This window comes from Rutilus rutilus (genome assembly GCF_951802725.1).
Source record: "Rutilus rutilus genome assembly, chromosome: 22".
Lineage (NCBI taxonomy): Eukaryota > Metazoa > Chordata > Actinopteri > Cypriniformes > Leuciscidae > Rutilus > Rutilus rutilus.
The window spans coordinates 30,141,627-30,163,669 of record NC_140227.1 but is presented as its reverse complement, the minus strand read 5'-3'; the positions used below and the strand labels follow the sequence as shown (position 1 = coordinate 30,163,669).

Genomic DNA, 22,043 nt, shown 5'->3' with positions numbered 1-22,043 from the left:
ATACATGGTGTAATTCCCTAGGATTTGAAATCATCTGATAGAACATTTATTGTATTAGAACATGATAGTCAATAAAGCCCTTTTACAGTTAATCAGTGGAGAAATGTAGATGGGTTAAATGTGTAACAGCCTTGCAAACTAACTCTACGGTCTCATAGCAACTGGTAAACCAACACTGCGGACGCTGGTTCATAATTAACAAGCACTGGAAGCTTCATCTTTCAGTGAAGCATTTCTGTTCTTCTTCTAAAGTACTGAACTCTCACTTTCTGCGTCTCTGATTATGTTTGAACCGCTTCATTTTATAATAAGCTGTTCTTCATTCTCATCTGTAGGAGTAATAAAGCAGACGAGCGGTAGAAGTGTAAAGTGAGAATGTTGTCATCCTCTCCTCTGCGCTTGAGTTACAGTGAAGCAGAGCGGGAAATGATCACTCACTGCCAGAGCCTAAAACAAACAAACAAACAGACAGACAGACAGATAGACAGACAGACAGACAGATAGACAGAGAGACACACAGACAGACAGACAGAGAGACATACAGAGACAGACAGATAGACAAACAAACAGACAGACAGAGAGACACACAGACAGACAGAGAGACACACAGACAGAGAGACAGATAGAGAGACAGACAGACACACAGATAGAGAGACAGCTGTTAGTGTTTCTTTTGCTTTCCTGTAAGGGAGACTGGGGCTAGTTGTCACACATTTTACTCTAGTGAATATTTCTCAGAGTCACTATATCGTGAGGCATGTTGTCATAAGAACTGTTTATTGAATACTATTTTAAGCTAGAGTCTATAACATACCTGTACTATATATTGGCAAAAGTTTTGGGATGTCTGCCTTTACATGCACATGAACTTTAATGACATCCAATTCTTAATCCGTAGGGTTTAATGTGGAGTTGTCCCACCCTTTTCAGCTATAACAGCTTCAACTCTTCTGGGAAGGCTTTCCACAAGGTTTCGGAGTGTGTTTATGGGAATTTTTGAGCATTCTTCTAGAATTGCATTTGTGAGGTCAGGCACTGATGTTGGACGAGAAGGCCTGGCTCGCAGTCTCACTCTAATTCATCCCAAAGGTGTTCTATTGGGTTTAGGTCAGGACTCGCTCATCCATGTCTTTATGGACCTTGCTTTGTGCACTGGTGCACAGTCATGCTGGAACAGGAACATCCACAAACTGTTCCCACAAAGTTGGGAGGATGAAATTGTTAAAAATGTCTTGGTATGCTGAAGCATTAAGAGTTCCTTTCACTGGAACTATGGGAACAGCCTCTGGAAAACAACCCCACACATAAGTCAGACAAGTGCGTTCTCCTGGCAACCGCCAAACCCAGACTCGTCCATCGGATTGCCAGACAGAGAAGCGTGATTCGTCACTCCAGAGAACACGTCTCACTGCTCTAGAGTCCAGTGGCGGCGTGCTTTACACCACTGCATCCTACGATTTACACCACTGCATCCCACGCTTTAACCCACTGCATCCACCGCTTTACACCACTGCATCCACCGCTTTACACCACTGCATCCACCGCTTTACACCACTGCATCACACGCTTTACACCACTGCATCCCACGCTTTACACCACTGCATCCCACGCTTTACACCACTGCATCCACCACTTTACACCACTGCATCCACTGCATCCCACGCTTTACACCACTGCATCCCACGCTTTACACCACTGCATCCCACGCTTTACACCACTGCATCCACCACTTTACACCACTGCATCCACTGCATCCCACGCTTTACACCACTGCATCCACCGCTTTACACCACTGCATCCCACGCTTTACACCACTGCATCCACCGCTTTACACCACTGCATCCACCGCTTTACACCACTGCATCACACGCTTTACACCACTGCATCCACCGCTTTACACCACTGCATCCACCGCTTTACACCACTGCATCACACGCTTTACACCACTGCATCCCACGCTTTACACCACTGCATCCCACGCTTTACACCACTGCATCCACCGCTTTACACCACTGCATCCCACGCTTTACACCACTGCATCCACCGCTTTACACCACTGCATCCCACGCTTTACACCACTGCATCTCACGCTTTACACCACTGCATCCCACGATTTACACCACTGCATCCCATGCTTTACACCACTGCATCCACCGCTTTACACCACTGCATCCACCGCTTTACACCACTGCATCCACCGCTTTACACCACTGCATCCCACGCTTTACACCACTGCATCCCACGCTTTACACCACTGCATCTCACGCTTTACACCACTGCATCACACGCTTTACACCACTGCATTCACGCTTTACACCACTGCATCACACGCTTTACACCACTGCATCCACTGCTTTACACCACTGCATCTCACGCTTTACACCACTGCATCACACGCTTTACACCACTGCATCCACCGCTTTACACCACTGCATCCACCGCTTTACACCACTGCAGCCCACGCTTTACACCACTGCATCCACCGCTTTACACCACTGCATCCCACGCTTTACACCACTGCATCCACTGCTTTACACCACTGCATCACACGCTTTACACCACTGCATCCCACGCTTTACACCACTGCATCCACTGCTTTACACCACTGCATCTCACGCTTTACACCACTGCATCCCACGCTTTACACCACTGCATCCCACGCTTTACACCACTGCATCCCACGCTTTACACCACTGCATCCACCGCTTTACACCACTGCATCCCACGCTTTACACCACTGCATCTCACGCTTTACACCACTGCATCCACCGCTTTACACCACTGCATCCCACGCTTTACATCACCGCATCCCTCGCTTTACACCACTGCATCCCACGCTTTACATCACCGCATCCCTCGCTTTACACCACTGCATCCCACGCTTTACACCACTGCATCCCACGCTTTACACCACTGCATCTCACGCTTTACACCACTGCATCCCACGCTTTACACCACTGCATCCCACGCTTTACACCACTGCATCCCACGCTTTACACCACTGCATCACACGCTTTACACCACTGCATCCCACGCTTTACCCCACTGCATCCCACGCTTTACACCACTGCATCCCACGCTTTACACCACTGCATCCACCGCTTTACACCACTGCATCACACGCTTTACACCACTGCATCCCACGCTTTACACCACTGCATCCCACGCTTTACACCACTGCATCCACCGCTTTACACCACTGCATCCACTGCATCCCACGCTTTACACCACTGCATCCCACGCTTTACCCCACTGCATCCCACGCTTTACACCACTGCATCCCACGCTTTACACCACTGCATCCCACGCTTTACACCACTGCATCCCACGCTTTGCACTGCACTTGGTGATGTAAGGCTTGGATGCAGCTGCTCGGCCATGGAAACCCATTCCATGAAGCTATACGCACTGTTCTTGAGCTAATCTGAAGGCCACACAAATTTTGGAGATCTGTAGCTGTTGACTCTGCAGAAAGTTGGTGACTTCTGCGCACTGTGCGCGTTTAGCATGCGCTGACCCCGCTCTGTGATTTTACATGGCCTACCAGTTCATGGCTGAGTTGCTGTTGTTCCCAATTGCTTCCACTTAGTTATAGTACTACTAACAGTTGACAGTGTAATATTTTATAGTGAGGAAATTTCACGAATGGACTTAATGTACAGATGGCAAACTATCACGGTACCATGCTTGAATTCACTGAGCTCCTGAGAGCAACACATTCCTTCACAAATGTTTGCAGAAGCCTCTGCATGCCTACAGTAGGGGCTTGGTTTTATATAACTGTGGCCTTGGAAGTGATTGGAAGGCCTGAATTCATTGATTTGGAGGGGTGTCCCAATGCTTTTGGCAATATAGTGTATTTGCATTTAAAATGTACAATAGGCTATTTAATGCTGTTTCATTAATATTTTTAAACCACTGCAAGCTTAAGATGTAGCAGTGTGACAACTTGCCCCAGTCTCCCTTAATCTCGATAATCTTGCTACTTTGTCAGTTTGCTTAATCCATTGTTTTTCTTCTAGAAAACATAATACTTCAGTGACATTGTTATTTAATAATTACATGCATCTACCATTTACATGGTTTTGTAGATTATATTTACCTCCTGCTCGGTGAGGCCAAACTCATCTTTAAAGTTGAAGACCTCCACGGATTCAGGATTCACAGCCGCGATCATCTTCTCTCCGTGGAGGACAACCCTGGGGATGAGTGGGACAGATTCATCAAACGCAGGCTTTTAAAGTTGTATTTTCAACAATTTATGCCTTTATTATGATAGAAATGAAGAGAGGTGACAGGAAGCGATAGAAGAGGAGAGAGAGAGGGAAGAAGGGTTGGGAAAGGACCACGACCCGGGACTCAAACTTGCTTCAAAATTACTTAAGAATAAAAAAATTTTTACGTTTATTCTAAAAACATGAAAAAATATCTGTCCACAGGGCAACAAAAATAATATTGTTTTCACTTTGAAATAAGTAAATTTTTCTTGACCCATGGACATTTAGTTTATTGTTTTAGGCATGAACTCACTTAATATTTGATATATCTCAAGTCATTTTGCTTCTCAAGTAATCTTGATTTAAAAATGCTTAGATATTTGTAAGACAAACAAAATGCAAACCAAGAAAATAAATACTAAGTAATAATTTTTTTTGCAGTGCGTCCACATGGTTATTGCTTCAACCAAACTGAGTTTATACACTTTCATATATTAGACTCTAGGCAGTAATGCCAAATACATCAAATCATAATACACTCTTTCTTATTTTGTCATTTAGCTGATTCTAAACAAGTATGTGACAAGATCAGATCCTTAACCATTAAACTACCCAAATTTCCTGTCATTTTGTCTGTCCTGAAACAAAGTTCTTGTCAAACAAACATAATAATACATAAGTCTAAATACGTATGCTCTTAAAAATAAAGGTTCTTTATTGGCATCAGTGGTTCCATGAAAAACATGTAACACCCCTATAACCTTTACATTACACAAGAACAGAAAAACAGAAAGAGGTTCTTTAGAATTTTAAAAGAACAAAAGAACTGTTCACTGAAAGGTTCTTTGGGGAACCAAAAATCTATGTTCTAATCTATGCCATCACTGCAAAAATAAAAATAAAATAAAAAAAGGTTACACTTTATTTTAAGATGTCATTGTTACAGTGTAATTATATATTTAAGTACTGAGTAATATTAAGCAATTACATGTACTTACTATAGGGTTAGGGTAGGATTAGGATTTGGTTGAGGGTTAGTTGCATGTAATTATGCATAATTTACTGTTATTACTATGGTAAGTACATGTAACATAATAACAAGGACACTGTAAAATAAAGTGTTACCAAAAAACACTTTTTGTAACCTTTATTTTGTAGTGCGCCTGAACAACCCATAAAATGAAAGGGAAAGTTCAGGTTGACCCCAACCTGACCCTGAAATCTGAATGTTGTTTCATGACCAACAAGGTTGTTGATTCTAGGCATAAACAGTCATATATGTCAGATTTAGAGGAAAATACAGTTTTATCAAATAAATAAATCTGCAGACCTGTCATAAGCACATTTGGTGGAGGTCTTCACGGACGTGTCCAGACTGTCATCCGTCAGCCACACAAACTCACTCTCCGAGCGCAGACGAATGTTCACCCACTGCTTCTTAGGAACGTAACCACAGGCGGCGTTGAAATCTCCCATGATGATGAAGTTCTGACACAAGACCAGATGAAACTGAGTGAGGAAGAGGAACTCAAGAAAACCAGGTGTGTGAATCACTGACACTGTTATACACCATACTGTCGGCGTTATAGAACACCAAAGGCAATAAAAGCAATATATAAACAAACTTTTGTACCAAATGCAATAAGTCTTTTGATTAATGGGTAGAAAGTGTGAATATTTTAAGCTTTGATATTGTGTGTTTTTGTGTATTGTTAATTGTTTTGTGATTGTATGGCGAGGCCAAAGACCAATTTTCAGCTCCGGCTGAACAATAAAGTACTACAACAACTACAACAAAAGAATTGCTCTAGTCAGGGAACATAACATAACATGCATTGATCTGAACTGAGAAACGCTTACGTCAGATGTCCACATCTGTGAAATATTCTGATAAACGTCATACAGTTCATCGATTTCTTTCACAGCGGCTTCTGGAACCGTATGAATAGGAATGATGACGAAATCCTTGATTTCTGTTGTAAGACAGACAGAAACCTGCTGGTCATAATGTCTTCATCATCTTTATGGAGGTCAGAGGTTCATCTTCTCAGTCTCACCAGTGTTCGGAGCTGAGAACCACACGACAAACGGTTCCCGAGCAAAAGCATCTTCATCTCCGCTTTGTGTGTCTGGATACTGATAGACGGCTTTCACAGTCAGCGTCTTCTTCCTGATATGATCACAGCTAAATTATTATTGCACTGATTTCATTATAAATGCATTTGGCAGATGTTTGATATAAAGCAACATAGAGTTTGTGTTTTCACTTGGCGTTGCATGCAACTTACTCTAACATGTTTCATTACTTTCACTTTATTAATTACATTGTTTGTACAGCTATTAATTGCAATTTAATTGCTTTTAATTTCGCTTTTGCAGTTCAGCACCGGAAAAAATGGCATTGTATGTTTAAATTTTAGTTCGTATTCTATAGAAATGCATCAAACCACATATGCATAATTCAGCTAAATTAATATTATCTGTTTTTTGCATGCAAAACAACATTAATAATTATGAAATTTTCTTCATAAATCCCACATGCCTGTAAATGAAGGCATACTGCTCCTTGTATGTCTTCCTCCCGAGTCTCTCACTAATGACAGAGCTAAATGTCTCTGCTCGCGTCCTGGACCGGCTGTGAGGGACAACACACACAAAGATTTAGGTTTGTTTGTCATTTTCTCTGTATTCATCAAGACTTTATGATCTCATCTATAATGTTATGTGTGAGCAGAAGTGTGTTTACCTGTTCAGGAGAGTCATGAGTTGATCAAACGCTTTTCCTTTCGCATCTTTGATCTCCAGGATGAGCATGAGGTCACAGCGACTGATGCTCTGCACGGAGAGTTATGAATTCATTACTATTTGTTCATATGTGACCCTGGACCACAAAACCAGTCACATGGGTCACTTTTTTGAAATTGAGATGTATACATCATCCGAAAGCTGAATAAATAAGCTTTCCATTGATGTGTGGTTTGTTAGGATAGGACAATATTTGGCCGAGATACAACTATTGAAAATCTGGAATCTGAGGGGGCAAAAAAATCGAAACATTGAGAAAATCTCGTTTAAAGTTGTGCATTTATGTTCACGATTGTGCTGCATTCACTCACACAAATACATGTTTTATATATTTACGGTAGGAAATTTACAAAATATCTTAATGGAACATGATCTTTACTGAATATCCTCATGATTTTTGGCATAAAAGAAAAATGGATAATTTTGACCCATACAATGTAATGTTGGCTATTGCCACAAATATACCCGTGCGACTCGCGACTGGTGACGTGATCCAGGGTCACATATACAGTAAATTTTTACACTACAAAGGAAAGGATCCAAAAGGGGCTTTTCACAGCGATGCCATTTTGTGTTCCTCAAAGAACTCGTTCTTAAAAGAACCATTTTTCTTAGTGTCTTATCTTTTTCCACTATAAAGAACCTTTTGTGCAATTAATGGAAAGATTCCATGAATGAACATCCAGGTTCTTCATGGAAGCCTCAATGCAAATAAAGAACCTGTATTTTTAAGAGCGTTCACCCTTGCCCAGTCACCTGAATCTGAACTTTTGGTGACCTTGGAATACCTGAGCAATCATGTGTTCCCAAAAACATTGAGAATGACAACATGTCTTGTTCCTCTGTGTTCTCCTGCCTCAACACACAGTAAAACAATGTCACAACAGTTCATAATAACATCCAACAACGTTTAGTAACACAATGTTATCTGATCTGGAATGCATTGACATTTCTGTAGAGTGGGACTGCGGCCAAGTCTTTTAGTCAGTGTTTTTCCATAAAACCATTACGTTTATTATGCATTCGAACATGAATAAAACACAATGCAATTTAAAGCAATGCATTATGCACATTTAAAATAGCATCAAAGCATTTGCGTTAATTATTAAAATAGCATGCAAAAAAAAAAGGCTCACCTCCACTATGATGTCCAGCACATCAGGTTTGGAGACTTTACTCTCTCCGAACGACTGTATGTTGAAGGAGCAGATGTTGAGGCTGACGGCTCCTCCGAGGTTCAGCAGGATCAGAGCGCTCAGCATCTCCGGGATGAAGTCAGCTCAAATAAGAGGGACTTCTGGGAACTTCCTTCATTTATACTGCGACCAAACACTTCCTGAGCTTATCTGATGGCCACTAGTTCTGCATTCTGGACAGGATCAGGAACAGATTCCTGTTTTCAAAAGTGTTATTTCTCTTGTATTTAAAGATGGTTTTGTGCTTGAGGCAATTGATCATTTAAATAATACAATTTTCATATAAAAAGGGTTTGAAATTAACATTAACTGTGGCAGGTATAGCCCATATCAACTCCAGCTAATTATTCATAAATCCTCCAACCAGTAGGGTGTCTTATTTTATTTTATTTTGATGGTGGTAAATCTAAAGGCCATTCAATGATTCCTTGTTTAATTATAATAATAATAATAATAATTCATAATTTAATAATAAATATAATAATCAATTTTATGATATACAATCAATCAATATTTAAATACATTTAAATTTAAGCAGTGATTTTGATCATCTGGTTTATTTCTGATATTGCTGTTTTGGCTATTAGAAATTCAGAATGGCCTGTAAATTAAAAATTTTGTAGCCAAATTGTCTGCTTTGAAATGTTTCAACGCCCGCATTTAAAGTAAAACTTTATGTATGATGACATTGGTTTTAAAATTGGCTGTTTTATTTAATATCTATATGTGATTGTATCTCTAAGTATTTTAATAGGAACAACAGTTAATGAAAAATGATTAATTTGCCAGATGTACTGTGGTTGTTTTTGAGGTCATGCTTGAAATGTCATGTCATCTACCCAAACAAACAGCCTATTAGTTAGAGAGATCCCTGCCTTCTTCCCGAGTTCAGCGCCAACCTTCACCTGGAGTCGTTTAGGAGTTTTTTTATAGCTCCAGTTTTGATTAAAGATATTATCCATCGCTGCGAGCAGGGTTCGAACCTGCGCGGGGAGACCCCATTGGATTTCAAGTCCAACGCCTTAACCACTCGGCCATCGCAGCTGTGCGTTCAAACGCGCCAGGTACATTCCTTAAAGCGACCGCAGCAGCAACAACAACAAAAAAAAATAGTTTCATAATTTTGCTTTCGGTTTCTTAAAAAACGTCGAGTTATACGTGTCATTTCCGTTCTGAGACGCAGGTTGTGCAGCTGGCATTAGTTAACTACATTTTATTTCCCCGCGGTATTCCCCTTTAAATGAGCGCGTTTTCCAGTGAAACACGATGAGCGGATAGATAAAAAAAATACTGGTCTAAAAAATATGCTGCTGTTTTAACTTTTCTCAATGTGTATTATTCAAATCAAGGTTGATTCAATAATTTAATCAGTATAATTATTCAGAAGACCGCTTTTGACAGTTGACCAGACGACGCGGTGTCAGTTGATCTCTGTTACGTTTCTCAACGCTGGTCGTGATGAACCAATCACAGCCGTTTGTGGTTACTGGAAAAGGGATTTTAATTAATAATTTCGTAGATATGACTGCTGGCCGATTTTCTTTTGTATAAGAGGCATATTCATTTATTTAATTAATTATACTTTTAATTGGACAAGTGTATCCAGTAGACCAGACGTCATCCTTGAAATCTGAATGCGCTTCAATGTGGGATTTGGTTGTGTGAGCCGCCGCGCGCCACCTGACGGACGTTTCTCCCAGGAAACTGTTATTCATCCAGCAACATTCACCGCCCACTGGATTCTTCTTATGTCAGATGTGCACCTGACAGATGTTCGCTTATAGTTCCTATCGACGGATCATTATTTACCGCATCTATTCCCCTTTAAATCGAGCGAACTTCCCTGTTCAGTGAGCGCGCACGGGTCTGCAGATCAGAGGCTGATATGACTGGGCTTTGATCGGCCTTTACTGGACATTCTCGCATTGCACGTACATTTAAAGGTATGCTTACTATATTTAAAGAGCATTTGTATTTAATATTGCGATCAAATACGTTTCACTGTCATGGAAGCGTATTCAAGCTCAGATCTTTGATCACATGACAGATCTGATGTAACAATATTTAATTGCGACAATGTGTCAGTGCAAAGTGCATCAGAGATCTGTTAATTCATGCTTCTTTTTAGTAAAAATGAAAGTGTAGCGTAGTCGAATTCACGTGATCTAAATAATGAATATTGTTTTTGTTTTACTTCCATTCTTAGTTTTAACGGTCGATATTTATACGTATTGCTTAATCCATTGATAAACATAATTCAGGACTATGAAAGTAAATAAGGGCTTATCATATATAGGCCTATATATATTTTATTTTTATTTTTATTTTTTATTTTTTTGTATGTACGTAATGTATATAATTATATAAAAGTGCATTATTTGCCCATATATTTTGACCATGGCTTTGTACATTACATTTACCAGAGGTCTTTTACCCTGATGTTATTATAATTTTGCTTCACTTTATAATTCACCTCAATTATTCCCTTTGCATCGCTAATGGATGGTCTCATCTGTCAACCCATTTCTGTTTTTTTCTCTGTCCTTGCTTAAAAATATCTTGCTGTTATGGTTAGATAATCTAATCTGTTATGCTTATTAGAAGCTATATCTGTCATGAGGTGAGGTCCAAAAGCTGTGTTTTGTGAGTTGTCAGTGCTGTGTTATTTAACAGGATGGATTTGGACGTGTTGAACATGTTCATCATTGCCGGAGGGACGCTGGCGATCCCCATACTGGCTTTCGTTGCCTCGTTCCTGCTCTGGCCCGCAGCTCTCATTAAAGTTTATCACTGGTAAGTGCTGGAGAGATCTGAGCTTAAATTTAATTTCACTTCACGAAGTCCTTCGAGTTCACTAGAGCTCATCTGAAGAAGAGCATGTGCAAATGACCTGGATTTCTCAGTACATACATTCTGAGTAATTTCAGCATTTTAACACTTGCTATCTCTTTCAGTGCTGCCGTTAAACGAGAAAAGAATTACACAAAGCCTTATCAATACAATCAGTTACAGTTACACAAACCACAAACCACAGGGTCCAGTCCACAAGATAAAGTTGCAATGTGTCATTAGCAGCACCAAACGCAAAAAAATATTATAAAATTCCAAAGAAAATGATGTTTAACAGTGAAAAAACTGCCAATAAAATAAAACATGTTTCCAGGGCATGAAAATTATTTTCTTACTTAATATTGTTGTTTTATTTAGTTTTTTTGTCTTGTCCAGTACACATACCTAAACATTCTTAAATCAAGATGCACTTACTTGAGAAGCAAAAATGACTTTAAGTCATTATTATATATAAAAAATATTAAGTCATGTTTTCATTAAAAATGATCAATTTTTTTTATAAAATTATGCTTAAAACAAAAAAAAATATCTGTCATCGAGGTAAGGGAAAATAAACATATTTTCCCTTTGAATTAAGTTTATTTTTTCTTACCCCATGGGCAGATTTGTTCTTAATTTAAGGATAAACTCACTTAATTTTAATCATCAATATCTTAAGTCAATTTGCTTCTCAAGTAAATGTATCCTGATTTAAGTTGTATATTTCTATACTGGAAAAAAACAAAATAAGAGAAAAATACTTGGTAAGAAAATGATTTTTTTTTTGCAGTGTGGGTGTTTTCTGGCACGATCTAAATAATAATAATAATTTATTGTCATTGCAGTGATACAACGAGATTACATTAGAGCATCGATGGACAGTGCAGGTGAAAGGCTAATCTTTCAGGATCTTTCTTGTATTGTTTAGCACGTCTCTTATCTGGTGACAGGGATAAAGCTGGTTCGTTTAACAGCCCTCTTCATTTTATCGTGTCACTAAACTGGGTGAAGGGACACATTTCTACAAGGTGCCAATGATTCAGATAGCTTTAGCTCTGAATAATGCATGATGTTTCTATGCATCCAGGAAGCTGAATGTGTGTGTGTGTGCATTAGCCGTGAACATGTAGCGCTGCATTTGTTGCTGATGTCAGTTGAATCTTACGCAAGCTGCCCGGTAGACTTTGGTTCTCGTAATATCTGGGAGGCAAACTTTGCTCTAAATGACACAGTCATCAAAACTGCTGTTTGCCTCTGGACGGCTTCCTTCAGTTTCACTTCTGGATTGCTCATGAACAGTGTTCTCTGACTCAGAAAGCATCACTATTACTATTGCTAAAATATAGGCGTAGTGCATTTTGAACATGAATGATTCCCCATGCAAGTCTTGTTACTTTATGTGATCGGACTAAATCGGTAGGTAATAGCCATACGTTGGATGGGATATTGGACAAATAAGCAACAGACTTCCAACTATTTTTTCATCATGGTTGTGAGTTTTGCACTGTCAAACTTGACTCATATTTGCTTCAGAAAATGTAAAAAATAACATGGCGGGTATGTGAGCATTTTAAGTACCATTGTGTACATCAAATTACCACGAAATCACCATCTATTTTACATGCAGAACATTAGATTTGCATAATGGTTCCCACAGGTCCTTGAATTAAAAGTTTGTGAATCTGAAAAAAAAAAATTCAAGGCCCTGGAAAGTTTTCTGAAAATAAACACACACAGATAGAGGTCCTTGAAACTGCTTGAATTTATTTTGTGCAAGAATTTTTCGGGGGAAAAAATCCATATTATTATTATAATGTGTTATTTCGCCAACACTTCGTGGCCTATGCACGCTCGGGCTGCGTTCCAGTCCACTTTTAGACACGCACTTGCGAACTTCCCTAAGCACTTCCCCTCGGGGGAATCCCTGCCGCCGCCATTCCTCTCTCTTGAAATGTGTCCCCACATTAAGTCCTTGAATTTGAGGGTATAGACCTTATTCAGAGCAGCGCCATGACATGTTTGAAAGTGAGGCTGTGAGGGATAGACTTGCCGTGTTTCCAATGGCATCCGCTGTTAAAAGCTCCTAGATTACTTACAATTTTCCACAGCTTATATTGTCGGGAGTTTTTTGTCAACTGAAATTTCTTGGAGAGATATTTTTCCAGTGTTTCATGAGCAGAACAATCCAAAAACATATTAAACAACAGTACAGCCCATTGAAGAGATGCATGTCTGTCCCTCACAGCCTCGCTTTCATTCCCATTAAAAATCAAAGATGGCTCTGCTGTGAATAAGGTCTATGGGACCTGGAAAGTCCTTGAAAGGTCCTTGAATTTGAAGTTAACCAAGGTGTGGGAACCCTGATAATAGCTTTCAGCAGCATTTTTATTTTCATGCAATTTTTATTTTCATCCAAGTCTGTCTGGTGATTTGCTCAACAGGTATTGGCGCAGAAGGCTGGGAATGCAGGTGGATTATGCAGAATATGAAGGATATCGCTTCTGTTTCTCTCACAGAGGGAATCCAGGCGCTCGTCCGTCTATCCTCATGTTACACGGGTTCTCTGCACACAAGGACATGTGGCTCGGTGTGGTCAAGGCAAGAAACCGCTGCGGCTTAACAGTTCACAACTCAAACATGCAGTTATTGGGGGTTTTAAAGGGCAAAAATTAATAAAAAAATCTCAAAATAAATGAACTATTCCATATAATAACCAACAAATCAACACAAAGAACAGAAATGTAGAAATCTGTCAAAACGTATGATATTCTGTTGACACAATCATTACTTTGCTTTTATATGGATCAGATGATAAAGTAAAAAGAGAAATGTTTGACTGATGTTCTTTGCTTTTTGTAGTTTCTCCCTAGAAATATGCACTTGGTGTGTGTTGACATGCCAGGACATGAAGGGACGACGCGCACCGGTGCTGAGGATTATTCCATAGAGGGCCAGGTCAACCGGATACATCAGGTGAAAAACAACAACAAAAACACTTATACAATATGGATATATTAAATATTTAAAAAAATACCAAAAAAGTATACTTTTATATACAGTGCTATGCATAAGTGTATACACCCATGCTAAAGTTGACTAAAAAGAGGAATAAAAAATCATATTTTGGAAACTGAACTTAATGCCTTAATTAAAAAAATTAGGAAAAATCCAACCTTTAAGGACACCAATTTTCTTTGTGAATGAATAATGTATCGTAAATAAATAAATGTTCTTCCTTAAAATACATGGTGCATAAGTGAGTACACCCCTATGTTAAATTCCAATAGAGGCAGGCAGATTTTTATTTTTAAGTTTTTTTTTTTTTTTTTTTTTGGATACTATGCATCCTGATAAAGTTCCCTTGGCCTTTGGAATTAAAATAGCCCCACATCATCACATAGCCTTCACCATACCTAGAGATTGGCATGGGGTACTTTCCATAAGATCATCTCTCAATGCAAATCAAACTAGCTTTTAGGCTAACTGAAATAAAATCATACCAATCTCTAGGTATGGTGAAGGTTATGTGATGATGTGGGGCTATTTTAATTCCAAAGGCCAAGGGAACTTTATCAGGATGCATAGTATCCAAAAAAAATAAAAAAAAATAAAAATCTGCCTGCCTCTATGGGAATTTAACATGGGGTGTACTCACTTATGCACCATGTATTTTAAGGAAGAACATTTATATTTATTTATTTACGATACATTATTCATTCACAAAGAAAATTGGTGTCCTTAAAGGTTGGATTTTTCCTAATTTTTTAAATTAAGGCATTAAGTTCAATTTCCAAAATATGATTTTTTTATTCCTCTTTTTAGTCAACTTTAGCATGGGTGTATACACTTATGCATAGCACTGTATATATATATATATATATATATATATATATATATATATATATATAATGTATGGATATATCATTTTTAATTAAATAGATTTTTTATTATGATTTTATATATATATATATATCCAAGAAGTATTAAGAAGTATCAACAGTTCTAATAATAATAATACTTTTATTTTTATTGATTTCTTTTAATTCATACAAAGACGATAAAGAAAAAGTCCTTGTTCTTAAAATCTGTCACTTAAGTTGATGTAATTGAACTTGATGAATCCCAGTCACTGACCCAGTTTTTCTTTTTGGCTAAACATCACACAGTGCGTAGACTAATACATCTCTCATGATGACACAGTGGATTTATTAGGCTTGCATGTTGAGATTTCTCTGAAGTATCTTGAGATCAGTGAAAAGCCCTTGTGTCTTCATTTCCTCTATTCTTCTCCCAGAGTTAATCAGCTTTCCTTCAACAACACGGGCTTGTGCCTAAAATAGATGCCCTTCTTCAAACCTGGGGCACTTGACTGTGTTTCCCAGCCTGAAATACACAAGCTGATTTCGGCTCGTTTGAGGTTGTCTGTATTTAAAGCAACTTGTGGTAGTTCCTGATTTGCACGGCTGAGCGGACTTGAGCAGCTTGTGCTGAAAGGCATTTTCTGGATGCTGAGAGAGTGTTTTGTTTCTAGATGAAGGGTGAAGCTCCTTGTTTTGATGGATGCAGATTAAAAATAACTCACTTTTATCTCTGGAGCACATTTGATGATGTCTCTGAATAATGCTGCATCGCCCTTATGCAACTAAGATCTATCCCAGCTGACGACAAGTTTCTCTCAATTATGAGCAAACATTCTTCCAGTAATGTTATTAGAACGTTCAAAGTTATCTAACATTTTTTTAAATGTAACTACTTGTTTTAGAATGTTCAGAGAACGTTCAAATGTAACGTTCCCATAATTTTTGCATAATAGGGATTAAATGGAATGTTTCACATAACCAAGAAAAAACGTTTCATTAATAACAGCTGTTTGTATTTTCTCGTGTTTTCCTGTTAATGTAGTTTGTGAAGTGCACCGGCTTGAAGAAAAAGCCTTTCCATTTGATCGGCACGTCTATGGGTGGAAACGTAGCAGGAGTTTATGCTGCCCGTCACCCGACGGATCTCTGCGGCGTCACTCTCATCTGTCCAGCAGGTCTGTGTGTGTGTGTGTGTGTGTGTGTGTACTGGTTAGACCAACCCCCTACATTATGAGGACATGCCTAAATAAACATGCTTTGTTACTAACAAGCGAAAATGTAAAAATGCAGAAAGTTTACTGTGATGGGTAGGTTTACGGTTTGTGTGTGTGCGTGCGTGTGTGTGTGTGTGTGTGCGTGTGTGTACTGGTTTGACCACCCCCCTACATTATGAGGACATGCCTAAATAAACATATGATTTGTTACTAACAAGCGAAAATGTAAGAATGCAGAAAGTTTTCTGTGATGGGTAGGTTTACGGTTTGTGTGTGTGTGTGTGTGTGTGTGTGTGTGCAGGCCCGGATTAACACCGTGTAGTGCCCCTGGGTGACAACATTTGAAGTGTTCAAATGTTGAACACCCCCCCCCCCCCCCCCCCCCCCCCCCCCCCCCCCCCCCCCCCCCCCCCCCCCCCCCCCCCCCCCCCCCCCCCCCCCCCCAACTTAACGTCCATAATAATTGGACTTTGGGTTCGATTTTTTTGGGTGATCGTTGTTTAGGTACATTAAGCCACGTAAAGCTTTTTCACGTTAGTATAAACCCCATGAGAACCGTGTGGAGTCAACCCACAGCCCAACCCACAACCCACGCTGCCCTGCTGAAAATGTGAAGCAGAAACGCTTAATGTCAGATAACGTCAGATAACTTTAACCTGGACTTTTGGTTCGATTTTTTTACCGTTTTCAGTGGTTATGAGGAGCAATATGAGAGAGAAATTTGGTAATCATTGTTAAACCACGTCATGTCATTGTCAGCATGGTACTTATGAAGTAGATTAGTTGGTCAGAGATGTCTAATGCTTTTTGAAAACTTAAGGCTTTCTTATTCATAAAACGAGTTGGACATCATCACATTTTTGTATACATTTTTATTTATTTACATTAGTAAGCTACAGGACATCGTCTTTCAAAACATGACCTGCGCGAAAGAGAAAAAAATAAATAATGCGTCATTATTCCCAGCACTTATGAAAATGCACTTCCGAATGCGTCTCTGTCCCCAGCACATTTCAAACCAAACTGACGCCCATGAGTGAGGTTGTCGGGGTTGTCTTAATCCATTGTCGGCATCTTTCCGCTTGGATCTTGGGCTTTGGAAAGGCGAAAAAAAACGACCCCTCCCTATGAACTTTTGGGGTACCTGGTGTCAGACTTGCAGGTGCCATAGGCGCATCGTTTCACCATCTTGCTGAAAATCGCAATGTTTGGCGGTCACGGGGGTCTTTCTCCTTAGTTACAGTTGCTGAGCTAGGATTGGACGAGGACCGTTCGAGGGCGGGGTTTTGCGAACGGTCAATTCTTTATGGATATAATTAATATTCTCTCTGTATATATTGTATCATTAACTGTTCATTTTGTATCTGCATCTCTTCCAGCAAAATAATATATATACAAAACATGAAAAATATTTTAAAGTCTAGTCATTATCTTAATCACTTGGTGCCCCCCTATTGGCTGGTGCCCCAGGGCACTCGCCCAATCCCGTCTATGGATAATCCGGCCCTGTGTGTGTGTGTGTGTTGATTTAGTTTCTGACCCAGTACCTCTTCAACATTGCAATGATCCTGCTGGTCAGAGTCAGTAATAGTTCATCAAGGGACATTTCAACATTTGGAGCAAAGGGCCCATTCTTAAGGAATGTCACGAACTGGAATGTTTTTTGTTTTGATCCTTTAATTGCAAAAGGCTGAACTTTCAAGAAATCTTATTTTGCAATGTTAGGCCCAAAGTATCATATTAATATCTTATGACATGTACTTTGTGCCAAAAAAAATGTTGATGAGGCCATTATACTGTGTGTAAACAATAACACACTGATAAAAAACTGTAAGAAGAGGTTTTTTCCTTGGAAGAAGAGGTTTGCTTGGTTCACAGGTCTTCAGTTTGACTTTTTTTTTAATGATGCGTCTCCCTGAAATATGATGGCCGGTCCTCAAACATTTCTTGGATCCACAGGTCTTCAGTATCCCACTGAAAGTAAGTTTGTTCAGCGTTTGAGGGAACTGGAGAAGAGTCAGGACAGTGACGAGATCCCGCTGATTCCCTCCACACCAGAGGAGATGGAGGAGATGCTCAGACTGTGTTCCTTCGTGCGCTTTAAGATTCCTAAACAGGTGTGTTTATCTACATTGATTCTGCGTATGAGAGTTTGAACACTGAATCAGTTGCTGATGATTTTTCTTCCTCTGGTTTCCTAGATTCTTCAAGGTCTGGTTGACGTTCGCATTCCAAACAATGACTTCTACCGAGAGTGTGAGTATCGCTGGTGTTGTTTTACTGTAACTTGCTCTCTGCATCTTGTCAGCAACTCTTAATACTTTCTGCAGGTTTCATGGAGCTTGTTGGAGAAAAATCCAGACACTCTTTACATGAGAACATGCATCTCATCTCAACTCCTCTGCAAGTCATTTGGGGGAAAAACGACCAGGTATGGACATACTTCAACTGAATACAGCAACCGTACTTTTCTGGAAGTAAAAACGCCATTCATTTTCCCATAGGGATACTGATTTTTAACATAACTTATAAATCTTTAAAGAGAGCCCTACTGTGAGCTATGAGGTTGTTAATCGATGGTATAAGCTTTTGTTAAAACCATCATTCCACATAATTTCAACTTATTTTTTAAATAATCGTGTTTAACAGGTGAAAAACTACATTACCCATGATTCTTCAGATAAATCTCCACCAATCAGAGACTCAAAACAAACAAATCATGCCAATATAACACCCTACACTCTCAAACTACTTGTGTGTGTGTGTGTGTGTGTGTGTGTGTGTATACAGTGCTTCATTTTTTATAATCCCTATGGGAAAAAATGAATGGGAAAAATACTTACGCAACCAAGGCCACTGAAAATGTGGATGTATTCTGTTGCAATCCATGTTTACTTTACTAACACACCCTAGTTTTACAGTTTCTTGAATAGTAACTGTGCAAAGCCATCATACAGCACATGCTTTACTCACAATACCCTGTTTTATAAACCATAAAATCTCCAAAACAGTTAAAAAAGAAAAAAGGTACAAGAATATCTTAATAATAGTGTGTGGTGCAATGAAATGTGCTACAGTTGCTCTGACCTTCAACTCCGTGACATGTTGAGCAATGTGGCCACAAAACACGTTGTGAAAAATGTTGTAATGTGTGTTATTATGTGTGATGCATTACCAAGCACACAGAAACTGATCTGATACTGCTAGATTTACTCAAGTCAAGTCAAGTCAAGTCAAGTCTATTTGTATAGCGCTTTTCACAATACAGATTGTATCGAAGCAGCTTCACAGTATTAAATTAAAATAATACAACAAGGTTTGTTTCTAGTGGAATTTATTGATTGATAAAATCAAATTAGATATCCCCAGAATATCCCCAACTGAGCAAGCCAAAGGCAACAGTGGCAAGGAACCGAAAAACTCCATCAAGTGACCTAATGGTGTCCTAAAACTCCATCAGGTGACCCAATGGAGAAAAAAAAACCCTTGGGAGAACCCAGGCTCAGTCGGGGGCCAGTTCTCCTCTGGCGTTTATTAACTAGAGGCCGGATTGTAATTTGAACTGTAAGATTAAAAATATTATATGAATGCCTGGCTGAAGAGATGCGACTTTAATCTAGTTTTAAACTGGGAGAGCGAGTCTGAGCAACGAACATTATCAGGAAGGCTATTCCAGAGTTTTGGAGCTAAATGTGAAAATGCTCTCCCTCCTTTGGTGGTTCTGGATATCCTAGGTATGACCAGAAGCCTTGAATTAAGTGATCTTAAAGAGCGCGATGGATTGTAGGGCGATAGAAGATCCGTTAAATAGACTGGAGCTAAGCCGTTTAGGGCTTTATAAGTCAGTAGCAATACCTTGTAATTAATACGGAACTTTATAGGTAACCAATGCAGTGATGATAAAATCGGTGTTATATGATCATATTTTCTTGATCTAGTAAGAACTCTAGCGGCGGCATTCTGGACTAACTGTAGCTTGTTTATTGAGGATGCAGGACAACCGGCTAATAAAGCATTACAGTAATCTAGTCTCGAGGTCATGAATGCATGAACTAACTTTTCTGCATCAGAAACTGATAGCATATTACTCAGTTGTCTCTTTAAATGATTCCAAACTTACTGTGACAAAGTTAAAATAATGTGATGCTTTTAGGGTTAGCAATGATAAATCACTGCTATTGCTACTTTTCCTTCTTTGCAAGGTTTGAAATCACAGATGTAGTTGTTAGTTTAAGAATCAACCATTGAAAAAAATGCATTAATGATATACCGTATATATACGACTAAACTGTGTACCGTATCCTACAGGTGTTGGACGTGTCCGGGGCGTCAGTTCTGTCCGAAGCCGTTTCAGGATCCGAGGTTCATTTGCTAGACAACTGTGGTCACTCTGTAGTGATGGAGCGACCGAGGAAATCTGCCCAGCTCATCCTGGACTTTATCATCGCACAACAGAACGCAGGAATCAACAGCAACAAGAAACGTTCCTAAAACGGGACTCTCTTTAATACGTGGCGTACTGGTTGGTTAAAGGTTAAGGATCTCAGCTACAAACATAAAGGTGTTGAAGCAGAAACTGGACAGATACAGACATCACAGTTCAGCTTTGGATGAAAGGCTCTTTTAAAAGTAACTATAATGTAACTAAGCCGTAAAAGTTATTTTTGTAGTGAACGCTCAGGGACGCTCGGCGTTGAAAAGCACTTCAGAATCTATGCAGATACAGATCCTGCAGACAGTATCGATTTCTATTACACGTAGATTAGGCCCAAAACGGTCCCTATTTATATCATTAGAATTTTCCTCTGATCTACTATAGACAGCTTTTCTGGGCATCATAGGCACTTCCCTGAACTAATCCAAGGCCCAGAAATGCTGTATTTATATCCTTTTAAATTGAGACACAGCCTATACGTCTATCCCTTTAGTCATTTACCATGTTTTTCGCCATTTTAACATGATTTAATGTTGACGTTGAGTCATCACATGACAATTACATCACTTTCTTTCTACTATATAGAGTTCGTACAGATCAGTTCTTGCCGTTTTAACCTTGTACATGAGACTGTCTCTTGAAAATGTTGTTTGGGAATTATGCAAACAACTATTTCATGACTTTGCTATGGTAGTGTTAAACTCTGGTTCATATTTCATGTTCATATTTTACGAATGCTTATAGTATTATTCTAGTATTAATCTATTATTATTGGTGTTTTTGTCAGTGTAGGTTCAGTTTACATGGAAACATAAGGAAACATAGTGACTTTTTTTGTTTTATTTTCAATGACTGATATCTGCATTCATTCAGTGATAACGTATCACAACATTTCATTTGGAAGAATTCTCCAAATCACACAGCAGAACGTGGTTCAGGAATGACTACACTTCTTTATAAAAGACTTTTGAGTACATTTGCATCACATTACGGCTTGTGGCTTCACGGAAGACAAAGTCAGAAAAGTACTTAACAGTATAAATATTTTTCCAAGCTGAAAATGATTATTGTAGCCTTTTAATCAAAAAGAGAAAAACTTTAACTTCGAAAGTTTGATTAATAAAAAGGGCTTATATTTCCTTCACAGAAATTGTTTCATCTGTATAATTGCTTTTACCAAAGCAGATTCAGATTAAATCGTTGATTCTGTGTCATAAGTCCATGATGACCTTGATAAAGTCTTCACTGAAGACGGAAGAGAACAAGCAATCCCCAAAAATGGAAAAATAATTATTTGTTTCTAATTCATTTTTGTGGTCAGATCTATGTTGTTGCTTGTGATCTTAGGTACATTATCTTTGTAGCCCTGATAAGGACAATAATAAAGTCTTAAAAAAATGACATGAAGATGCAATTTAATGTAAAGGTCAATGTTGTCTAATATAGACGTCAGTATATGCTCCCGTCAGGAACTCTTGAGTCTTCAT

At 39.1% G+C, this 22,043-nt stretch overlaps 2 protein-coding genes across 4 annotated transcripts; one reads left to right on the top strand and one right to left on the bottom strand.

Moving 5' to 3' along the window:
* Positions 1–32: 32 nt before the first annotated feature.
* Positions 33–8,393, bottom strand: LOC311282165 (deoxyribonuclease gamma-like). Of its 3 annotated transcripts, none has more exons than XM_084395796.1 (8): positions 8,159–8,393; positions 6,964–7,052; positions 6,760–6,852; positions 6,275–6,387; positions 6,078–6,190; positions 5,548–5,705; positions 4,103–4,199; positions 33–447 (listed from the first exon to the last, which is right to left on the bottom strand). In XM_084395796.1, exons 1-8 carry the CDS (start codon positions 8,282–8,284, stop codon positions 382–384), a joined length of 855 nt encoding a protein of 284 aa, XP_084251922.1. In that variant the 5' UTR covers positions 8,285–8,393; the 3' UTR covers positions 33–381. The 3 variants fall into 3 exon arrangements, with proteins under 3 accessions (XP_084251922.1, XP_084251920.1, XP_084251921.1); XM_084395794.1 differs by having other exon boundaries at positions 6,275–6,402; positions 8,159–8,350; XM_084395795.1 differs by having other exon boundaries at positions 6,275–6,383; positions 6,756–6,852; positions 8,159–8,347.
* Positions 8,394–9,483: 1,090 nt separating this feature from the next.
* abhd6a (abhydrolase domain containing 6, acylglycerol lipase a) lies at positions 9,484–21,947 on the top strand. The gene is made up of 9 exons (XM_084395736.1): positions 9,484–10,161; positions 10,892–11,011; positions 13,489–13,645; positions 13,907–14,020; positions 15,950–16,082; positions 18,081–18,238; positions 18,323–18,377; positions 18,452–18,552; positions 20,430–21,947. Exons 2-9 carry the CDS (start codon positions 10,893–10,895, stop codon positions 20,610–20,612), a joined length of 1,020 nt encoding a protein of 339 aa, XP_084251862.1. The 5' UTR covers positions 9,484–10,161; position 10,892; the 3' UTR covers positions 20,613–21,947.
* The last annotated feature ends 96 nt before the right edge of the window (positions 21,948–22,043 follow it).